At 50.3% G+C, this 10,993-nt stretch overlaps 1 protein-coding gene across 1 annotated transcript in view; it reads left to right on the top strand.

Annotated features, from left to right (window-relative positions):
- LOC108803275 (asialoglycoprotein receptor 1-like) overlaps positions 1-10,993 on the top strand; it is a 15,147-nt gene that overhangs the window by 3,443 nt on the left and 711 nt on the right. The window contains exons 3-8 of the mRNA XM_018575108.1: positions 1,169-1,282; positions 5,500-5,595; positions 5,671-5,742; positions 7,076-7,156; positions 7,833-7,984; positions 10,099-10,205. Of these exons, the coding sequence (XP_018430610.1) occupies positions 1,169-1,282; positions 5,500-5,595; positions 5,671-5,742; positions 7,076-7,156; positions 7,833-7,984; positions 10,099-10,205 (622 nt within the window). The remainder of the gene's footprint in view (positions 1-1,168; positions 1,283-5,499; positions 5,596-5,670; positions 5,743-7,075; positions 7,157-7,832; positions 7,985-10,098; positions 10,206-10,993) is intronic.

Raw genomic sequence — 10,993 nt, 5'->3', positions numbered from 1 at the left:
TCCAAGTCCTCACACATACAAGTACTGATACTGGTCCAAGTCCTCACAGATACAAGTACTGATACCTCTCCAAGTCCTCACAGATACAAGTACTGATACTGGTCCAAGTCCTCACAGATACAAGTACTGATACTGGTCCAAGTCCTCACAGATACAAGTACTGATACCTCTCCAAGTCCTCACAGATACAGGTACTGATACTGGTCCAAGTCCTCACAGATACAAGTACTGATACATTCCAAGTCCTCACAGATACAAGTACTGATACTGGTCCAAGTCCTCACAGATACAAGTACTGATACTGGTCCAAGTCCTCACAGATACAAGTACTGATACACTCCAAGTCCTCACAGATACAGGTACTGATACATTCCAAGTCCTCACAGATACAAGTACTGATACCTCTCCAAGTCCTCACAGATACAGGTACTGATACCGGTCCAAGTCCTCACAGATAAAAGTACTGATACTGGTCCAAGTCCTCACAGATACAAGTACTGATACATTCCAAGTCCTCACAGATACAAGTACTGATACCTCTCCAAGTCCTCACAGATACAGGTACTGATACCGGTCCAAGTCCTTACAGATACAAGTACTGATACATTCCAGGACCTCACAGATACAAGTACTGATACTGGTCCAAGTCCTCACAGATACAAGTACTGATACTGGTCCAAGTCCTCACAGATACAAGTACTGATACTTGTCCAAGTCCTCACAGATACGAGTACTGATACATTTTTGTTTAGTGTCATGTGATAGTTTTTATAAAACAATACAGACTAATGATATCAGGACAGTGGTGGAGCGCCAGAGCCCGGTCCCAGCTGCAACCGCGGCAACCCTTGTAGTTCTCGTGAAAATGCCAAGTATCGGCACTGGTATCGGCACTGGTATCGGCACTGGTATCTGAACATCCCTAATCTGTTTGGTCTGAATGATCAAAGGTGAGCTGTGTGCAGAGATTTTTCAGCATCTGTGCGCGCAGTCCCGTCCACTTCTGACACTCAGTCCTGTTGAGGTTCTTCTTCTTATTATTATTATAAAGGATTTATATGGCGCCAACAGTGTGTGCAGCGCTGTACACTATAAGGAAGACAAGATGGTAAGGAGGGCCCTTATTGGTCTGGTCTTAACATGTTGTCCTTTCTCTCTTCCCACCCAGATACCAAGATGAACCTTTGGATTCCCCAACCTTCGTCTCGCCTTCTTTGTGCTCTGTGCACCACCTGTGCCGTTCTCCTCTCCATCATCATCATCCTCATCATCTCCTTCAGATGTAAGTGGGATACTTAGTACATTGTAGTCCCCGATGATGTATCACATCTACGCAACACTCAGATACCTCTGTAGGCTCCTCTGTGACCTCCCTGACGGGTCTGTGACTCACCAGCCTTCTGAATCTTTCCGCCTTATCTGATGTTTAGCAATGCGTGGCTTTGACTCCTCCTATCTCTCTGCCTAGTCATGTGGTTATTGGGTTTGGGCTCAGAGGTTTGGGAAACATTAGGAAGTCACTTACCCCTCCGGCCATGGCTCCTCTGGCTGGGCTCCTCCGATGTCTACACCCAGAAGGAGGACTCACTACTCACAAGTTCCATGCAGATTTGTGGAAATCAGAATTCAGCAATCGTGTAACGTGGACAAGGAAGCCTTGTAAAGACTTTGAGGTCCCTGGGAACCCCTAATTTACATCTCCGGGGACGTTCAATGATTGTAGAAATAATAAGAGATGAACGTATAAATAATTGATCTGACCTCCTCAGTGTAAAACCTGCGATTGGTGTTCAGGGACAACACTACATTGACTTTGATGTTCGGAGGGTTATAAAACATTTCCAACAGGAACTTAATTAGAAAATGAATTACATATTAATATCAAATAAATCCCTTTTATTTGGCCGGTCCTAATATACAGGAAGTCCTCTCCATGCGTTTTGCTGTTAGTCCATCCATAGCTAGAAGGCCAAAGCCCAACACAAACACAAGCAGTGCTGCTCTTCTTCATCTAACCTGTATGGCAGAGGAGGGGGGGAGGGGCCGTGCGGCAGGGATGGGGGGCATTAGAGGGGCACAAAAGTGCATACAGTGATCTTCACATGCAGTGCTGGGTACATTTGACAGACAGGGCCCCCTGCTGGAACTGTGACACATTCAGCAAGGTCCCTGCTCATCCCTCCCAATCCCCGGACAGTGACAACAACTTAGCTCCCAACCTTCTAATCTGTGATGTAAGCACGCACACCGGAAGAAGATAGAGAGTAGAGTGGAGGTCACTGTACCCCTGTGTGTCCATGGATGGAGAGTAGGGCGGAGGTCACTGTACCCCTGTATGTCTATGGATGGAGAGTAGGGCGGAGGTCACTGTACCCCTGTATGTCTATGGATGGAGAGTAGGGCGGAGGTCACTGTACCCCTGTATGTCTATGGATGGAGAGTAGGGCGGAGGTCACTGTACCCCTGTATGTCTATGGATGGAGAGTAGGGCGGAGGTCACTGTACCCCTGTATGTCTATGGATGGAGAGTAGGGCGGAGGTCACTGTACCCCTGTATGTCTATGGATGGAGAGTAGGGCGGAGGTCACTGTACCCCTGTATGTCTATGGATGGAGAGTAGGGCGGAGGTCACTGTACCCCTGTATGTCTATGGATGGAGAGTAGGGCGGAGGTCACTGTACCCCTGTATGTCTATGGATGGAGAGTAGGGCGGAGGTCACTGTACCCCTGTATGTCTATGGATGGAGAGTAGGGCGGAGGTCACTGTACCCCTGTATGTCTATGGATGGAGAGTAGGGCGGAGGTCACTGTACCCCTGTATGTCTATGGATGGAGAGTAGGGCGGAGGTCACTGTACCCCTGTATGTCTATGGATGGAGAGTAGGGCGGAGGTCACTGTACCCCTGTATGTCTATGGATGGAGAGTAGGGCGGAGGTCACTGTACCCCTGTATGTCTATGGATGGAGAGTAGGGCGGAGGTCACTGTACCCCTGTATGTCTATGGATGGAGAGTAGGGCGGAGGTCACTGTACCCCTGTATGTCTATGGATGGAGAGTAGGGCGGAGGTCACTGTACCCCTGTATGTCTATGGATGGAGAGTAGGGCGGAGGTCACTGTACCCCTGTATGTCTATGGATGGAGAGTAGGGCGGAGGTCACTGTACCCCTGTATGTCTATGGATGGAGAGTAGGGCGGAGGTCACTGTACCCCTGTATGTCTATGGATGGAGAGTAGGGCGGAGGTCACTGTACCCCTGTATGTCTATGGATGGAGAGTAGGGCGGAGGTCACTGTACCCCTGTATGTCTATGGATGGAGAGTAGGGCGGAGGTCACTGTACCCCTGTATGTCTATGGATGGAGAGTAGGGCGGAGGTCACTGTACCCCTGTATGTCTATGGATGGAGAGTAGGGCGGAGGTCACTGTACCCCTGTATGTCTATGGATGGAGAGTAGGGCGGAGGTCACTGTACCCCTGTATGTCTATGGATGGAGAGTAGGGCGGAGGTCACTGTACCCCTGTATGTCTATGGATGGAGAGTAGGGCGGAGGTCACTGTACCCCTGTATGTCTATGGATGGAGAGTAGGGCGGAGGTCACTGTACCCCTGTATGTCTATGGATGGAGAGTAGGGCGGAGGTCACTGTACCCCTGTATGTCTATGGATGGAGAGTAGGGCGGAGGTCACTGTACCCCTGTATGTCTATGGATGGAGAGTAGGGCGGAGGTCACTGTACCCCTGTATGTCTATGGATGGAGAGTAGGGCGGAGGTCACTGTACCCCTGTATGTCTATGGATGGAGAGTAGGGCGGAGGTCACTGTACCCCTGTATGTCTATGGATGGAGAGTAGGGCGGAGGTCACTGTACCCCTGTATGTCTATGGATGGAGAGTAGGGCGGAGGTCACTGTACCCCTGTATGTCTATGGATGGAGAGTAGGGCGGAGGTCACTGTACCCCTGTATGTCTATGGATGGAGAGTAGGGCGGAGGTCACTGTACCCCTGTATGTCTATGGATGGAGAGTAGGGCGGAGGTCACTGTACCCCTGTATGTCTATGGATGGAGAGTAGGGCGGAGGTCACTGTACCCCTGTATGTCTATGGATGGAGAGTAGGGCGGAGGTCACTGTACCCCTGTATGTCTATGGATGGAGAGTAGGGCGGAGGTCACTGTACCCCTGTATGTCTATGGATGGAGAGTAGGGCGGAGGTCACTGTACCCCTGTATGTCTATGGATGGAGAGTAGGGCGGAGGTCACTGTACCCCTGTATGTCTATGGATGGAGAGTAGGGCGGAGGTCACTGTACCCCTGTATGTCTATGGATGGAGAGTAGGGCGGAGGTCACTGTACCCCTGTATGTCTATGGATGGAGAGTAGGGCGGAGGTCACTGTACCCCTGTATGTCTATGGATGGAGAGTAGGGCGGAGGTCACTGTACCCCTGTATGTCTATGGATGGAGAGTAGGGCGGAGGTCACTGTACCCCTGTATGTCTATGGATGGAGAGTAGGGCGGAGGTCACTGTACCCCTGTATGTCTATGGATGGAGAGTAGGGCGGAGGTCACTGTACCCCTGTATGTCTATGGATGGAGAGTAGGGCGGAGGTCACTGTACCCCTGTATGTCTATGGATGGAGAGTAGGGCGGAGGTCACTGTACCCCTGTATGTCTATGGATGGAGAGTAGGGCGGAGGTCACTGTACCCCTGTATGTCTATGGATGGAGAGTAGGGCGGAGGTCACTGTACCCCTGTATGTCTATGGATGGAGAGTAGGGCGGAGGTCACTGTACCCCTGTATGTCTATGGATGGAGAGTAGGGCGGAGGTCACTGTACCCCTGTATGTCTATGGATGGAGAGTAGGGCGGAGGTCACTGTACCCCTGTATGTCTATGGATGGAGAGTAGGGCGGAGGTCACTGTACCCCTGTATGTCTATGGATGGAGAGTAGGGCGGAGGTCACTGTACCCCTGTATGTCTATGGATGGAGAGTAGGGCGGAGGTCACTGTACCCCTGTATGTCTATGGATGGAGAGTAGGGCGGAGGTCACTGTACCCCTGTATGTCTATGGATGGAGAGTAGGGCGGAGGTCACTGTACCCCTGTGTGTCCCTGAATGAGAATAGGGAGGTTGATCAGTGTGCCCCTAATTATACCCAGCAGGGAGAGATGAAGTACTTTCTGACCACTGTCCCCTATGAGCCCATTTCTGATTGATTTGCTGCCTGTGCCGGTGACTCTAGGCGTGTCCTGATCTCTGTAGTCCACCCCCATCCGGCAGTCTGCATGCAGCATTGCTCCGAGGATACAATCTTATCCTATGATCTTAATGCAACCCCTTTGGGGCACCATGAAGCGGAATGTTCCAGAGGTTCCTTTGTGTCTCTAACCTGCGTCAGGTTAGAGACACAATGACACATTGCCGGGTCATTCCTGCCAAGTTCCCAGGGATGGTGCCATCCTACTAATGTCATACACTGTGGACTTTTACCCCACAGATCCGGGTGAGAAGCCTCCTGACCGCACCCTGGAGTATAAGATCGGAAACCTCAGTAACAGCATGAACTCCAGAGTGGCCCAACTGATTCAGGATGGTGAGTGTCTTGTAGATGGGATGATGGGAGTCATTGTGACTTGGAAATAACTTCTTCTTATCTCCTGTCCTACAGGGAGCAAGACGACAGAGAAGCTACAGCAGCTGAACGATGCTCTGAAAGCTCTGCAGGCAGACACGTCTATAAGTAATGTTCTGTTCTGAGTGGAGGGAGAGGGCAGTTGGGGTAGAACATCGGGGTAAAGCAGATGGATAATGATGAGTATGGAGGTTCCGGAGTGGCTACTAGAAGGATGATGGTAAAGGAGGTGGATGTCAGCAGCTGTGTGATAGGAAGAGAACAAGAGAAGGGTTAAAGTGAACCTGTCATAAACAACTGTAAGACTTTGCGCAGCTTTTGGTTGGATGCACCCGCAACATGCTCAGCTGAATTTAAACTGAACGTTCATTTGGGCATTTGGGGTTTCCGTCCAGAAAGGGACTAAGGGCTAGAAATCAGAAGGATGTGTGGGAATAATATGGCGGATATTTGTTGAAGAAGAAGGATTTGATGCTTGGCTGCAAAGCAGTGGGGCTGCCGAGGTATGGAGAATGGTTGGGATGAGCGCTGCACACAGGTGATATGGTAGGCTGGTGTACACGATCGAGTTGAGGGACTGAATGTGGATGAAACTCTCGGTCTATTGCTCCATGTTGGTGAATGGAGTGTTGGTGTGTTGGCAATGTTGAGCATGGTCAAAGTAAACCTTTCTTCCACTCTGGTTATCAAAACCTAAAAGTTCTGCCTTAGAGCAGTCACCGCAAGGTACCCACTACAGCCTTTCCAGCCCCCTCTGAGGTTCCTTCACTTGCTTTGGTGGCCACAATATAGGCCATGATCCTCCTCACCCGCTGGCCCCCTATCCAGTGATGGTGATATAGGTAAGAATGTGCGTAGCTGGTGTAAGTCAGAAGCATTTCTTATTGGTCGTTGTTGATGAATGTGGTGCTGGGTAAATGGCTGGGGATAGAATGAATGGGTGGAGTCATGTGATCATGGAAATGTACGACATTGGTTCAGTATAGGGATAAAATATGGAGGTTTTCTGGCGTGTTGGTGAATGTAGTGTGAGGGGAAAACAGGCGGAGAATTTCACGATGATGTTGTGTTAGTAAATATGATGTTCTTCAAGAGGGGGACTGGTGAATGTTGATGAATGTGGTGTTGGGTAATTGGTTGAGAACAGACTATTAGTAATGGTGGCTTGGGAGTGCCAGGGTAAAGTATTGAGTGCTGGCGTCATGTGATGTGGAGTATTCATGTGATATGGGGCGTTGGCATCATGTGATGTGAAGTATTCAAGTGATGTGGGGTGTTGGTATCATGTGACATGGGGTGTTGGCGTCATGTGATGTGGGGTGTTGGTGTATGAGGTGTAAGAAGGGTGATGGGGTGGAATCTCAGAGGGGTGTTGCGTGTTGGTGACGGGCAGCTTCGCATGTTGGCGAATATCTCTTCCCTCCTTTCTCTTCTATTACAGGCACCTTGCAGAGCAGTGTGAATCGGGCCCTCAACACCCTCCGTAGACTCTCGGATCAGGTGAAGAAGCTGCAAGTGAATGGTGAGCTTACAGAACCAAACTGGAGAATAAAAAGACCCAAACCGGGTGTGGTCACATATAGGTCATACAGACCATGTGGACATCTATTTTTTGGGGGAATGAAGTAAGGAATGGATACAACTCATGTTGGGCCGTGTCAGACACAGCAGCAAGTAGGGGGGAAACCTTTCGAAAGGGATGAAAGATCCCAAGTTAGACAGTTGTCACCAGAGCAGGCGTCTCCAATAAAAAGATGTATTCCTGTTGTGGTGACAACTGCTAACTATGACTTTCAGTCCAGTGACAACAGAGAGGGTCAATCTCCGGAGAGACGACACGCACAGCAACCTCAATCCATATACCCATTGCCCTCCTGACCGCTTATCCATCATAAGAATGGTTGGGTCCATCGGCAGTCGATGGATGGGCTACCATCCAGTAATACGAAAAAGTAGGGACACCGGCACTCCAAAGGTAGAAGTGCGTCTATTTATTGACATGCTCATTGCAATACACAGCAGCCTGGGACACGTGGACAGGACTCGTAGCGTTGTCACGTTCTTGGTTGGAGATACGTTTCCAATGTCTTGTCATGGACGGGGGACATCTTTTTACTTTGTTCTTGTCTGGCTCTTCTCCGCTTCTCTCTCCAGACATTCCTCCCGTTAGGCTGACATTGTCCTTTCCCTGTCTGTAGGATCCAACGACTTCACCTGCCCATCGGGATGGAGCACCTTCCAGTCCAGCTGTTACTTCGCTCCCTTTGCCGGGAAGTCGTGGAGCGCATCAAAGAAGTTCTGCGAGGATAAAGATTCCCATCTGGTTGTCATCAACACGGAGGAGGAGCAGGTTGGTGGTTGATGGTTGGGGAGGGCGGTTTGGTGGTTGGTGGTTGGGGAGTGCGGTTTGGTGGTTGGAGGTTGGTGAGGGCGGTTTGGTGGTTGGAGGTTGGTGAGGGCGGTTTGGTGGTTGGTGAGGGCGGTTTGGTGGGTTTTGGACTCTCGGCTGATGAGTGCAATTTTCACTCCCAGGAATTCACAAAGAATTTGATCAATCAGAAAGGACAGACATGACGGCTTGTGGTGCCTATGAGACGTCCATACAGATCCTCTGCTCATCCTTTCCATTTCCTGTGCTCAGGATCAGGGGCGTAACTAGAAATCACAGGGCCCCATAGCAAGATTTTGTATGGGGCCCACCGTGATTGCTAGTTATGCCACTTGCAGAGCCCACCGGAGAGTGACCCCGCAGAGCCCACCGGAGAGTGACCCCGCAGATGGCCCTCACGGCATCAGAGGGATGCCCTGGCCGGGCCCCCCCTGTGCCCGGGCCACATTGCTTGGCTTTTCTGTAGAATCTCTATTTTCACTTCAACATGTCAACGTTTATGGATGAGGAAAGAATTGTCAGCAACGTGCGGCGGACCCGGAAGAGGGAAGGGGATGGGAAGCTTCATCTCCTTTATAAATTGGTCACTAAGGGTGCCGAAGGCCGGCGAGAGAATAACCCAGGCGAAGGGAAGTGAGCCCAACGCTGTTCAGCTATTCACTTCTGGCTTGTATGGCTGATATCAGCCGTACATCGGCCCTGCATGAAGTGCAGAAGGACTTTGACTCAGCCGATCCAACATCTGGATCGGCTGAGCCGAAGCTCCGGCAGCTCACTGGCTCTCCCCTATTCACATATATTCTCATAGGGGGCCGAACGGCAGCGAGTGAATAGCCCAAGGCCACCGAGCGGCATTCGGCTCGGCTATCGTGCTCGGTACCTCTGTGCCTTAAAAAAAAATGTGTCACTTCCGCTCAGTTGAGCCGAAGCATATGCCTTCGGCTTGGCTGAGCTGCTCGGCCGCTGTACGGGCTATAGTGAATATTGTGAATAGCCTTAGGGTTTGACTGAACCGAAGGGCAGAGGCCGCCGAAGAGAGCCGAAGGATCAGCTGAAGTTACGACTGGATCCTTCATGAATAACCGCCATAGACTCCTGAGAGAGGGATGTAATCTGCCCAATGCAAAGCATTAGTAAGACCTCATCTGGAATCTGCAGCTCAGTGTTGGGCTCCGGTTGGATGTTGGGGAAGTGTAGAGAAGGACAACCAATCTGATCAGAGTTATGGAGGAGCTCAGCTACGAGGAGAGATTATCTGAACTGAATTTGTTCTCCCTGAGGAGAGGCGATGAGGGAGGACATGATCGCCGTGTATAACACATGGAAAGGCTTCTTTATAGTCAGAGCTGTACAATGTGGAATAGACTTGCCCAGGAGAGGGTTCTAGACATCTCCACAGATTGCTGAGGTGCTCAGAATATCACCGACTCTAAGAGATGAGATTGTAGATTGTTGAACTGTGGAGGATCAGGACCAGTCATGGTGGGAGATTTGGATCATTCCTTAGAACAGTTTCTGCCTTCCTCTGGATCAGGTTTCTGAAGTTGTTGGTTTTTTTTGGTTGATCTCGATGTCATTTTTCAGCCTGAATATGTAACTATGAAAGTTCATCAGAGTCCATGGGAGTACAAATGCGGCTTGAGGCCGGTCAATGGCGGGTCAGAAGGAGAGTAAATTGTGAATGATCTCGGAGTGTTTTCAGAAGAACCCTCACAGCCCAAAGCCATGGACCCGTCTTGAGGAGCCCTCTATGGGGAGCCGTCTGGATGGTCTTTTCCTGACCTGCAGCTTTATCATCTCTTTGGATGTATTTCCTTAATATATCCGACATATAAACCAGACTAGCCGGGATTCCCTAACCTTTCCCTGTTCGGGAGCCATGGATTCTATGCACCTCGAACGTTGGGGGTCTATATCCTCCACTGGAAGGACGCTGGACATTCAAAGGGGTCTGAAGGGGGGAAACTAGAGAATAAAAGAGATGGGAGGTCTCAGCTTAGGAGGAATGCTTCAAAAACTGGTCTGTAGAAAGCTCCCCATAGAGAGGACTGAATGGTAATGATGGTGTTTTGTAGGACTTCGTGTTTTCAATAATGAAGGGGAAGTACACGTGGATCGGACTGACGGACGTGTCTGGAGACTGGAAATGGGTGGATGGAACCGATTACAATTCTGCGCCAAAGTGAGTATGAAACACCCCCCCACCATCCCCCACATGAGCCCCACCTGACCCCTACATCACCCCCACATCACCTCTAGTATACCAGATCATGTGACTCATATCCACTGACTTCCATGGAAATAATAACATATTGCCTTCCATGACACTAAACCTTCTACAATGGATGTACCGTGTTTCCCCGAAAATAAGACACTGTCTTATATTTTTTGGGGCTCAAAAAAACACACTCGGTCTTATTTCCGGGGTAAAAATATGGTGATCAGGGCAATCAGGGGGCGCCGTACCTTTCAAGAGCAATTTGGTAACTAATCGCTGGCCGGAATGAGCGAAGCGCGCTTTCACTATGGATTTCTCACAGGCGGAGTGCATTTGTTATGACTCCGCCTGTGACAGGAGGCGGGGCTATAGAGGAGGGTTCGGCTTATGTGGCTCTGCTCCCGCCGGTGCCGCCTCTCTTCCTCTAGCGCTGGCTTCGTCGGCACTGCTGATTCTCTCCCGCGGCTCTTCAAGTTTCCCCTCATGCCACCACCGGCCCTGGGAATGGTCACAACTAGGTCTTATTTTCGGAGAAACATGGTATGTCCAATACAAGGGCCAACGGAAGGCACAAGTGGGCCCAGAACAATCGGCACTTTTAGGGCCCCGCCCCCTCTGATGTCACATTAGACAACAGGGAAGGCAAAATAGAAGCAGATTAAACTTCAGCTTCACAGCGGTGTCATAGTAATGGTCGATATTTGAAGGCTGGATGATGACAACCCACCCCCCCAGCCCCGCGCGCAGCCCGA

This window comes from Nanorana parkeri, unplaced genomic scaffold, assembly GCF_000935625.1.
Source record: "Nanorana parkeri isolate BGI_ZX_2015 unplaced genomic scaffold, ASM93562v1 scaffold3561, whole genome shotgun sequence".
Lineage (NCBI taxonomy): Eukaryota > Metazoa > Chordata > Amphibia > Anura > Dicroglossidae > Nanorana > Nanorana parkeri.
The sequence above is the reverse complement of the archived record's forward strand: the minus strand, read 5'-3'. Positions and strand labels throughout refer to the sequence as shown.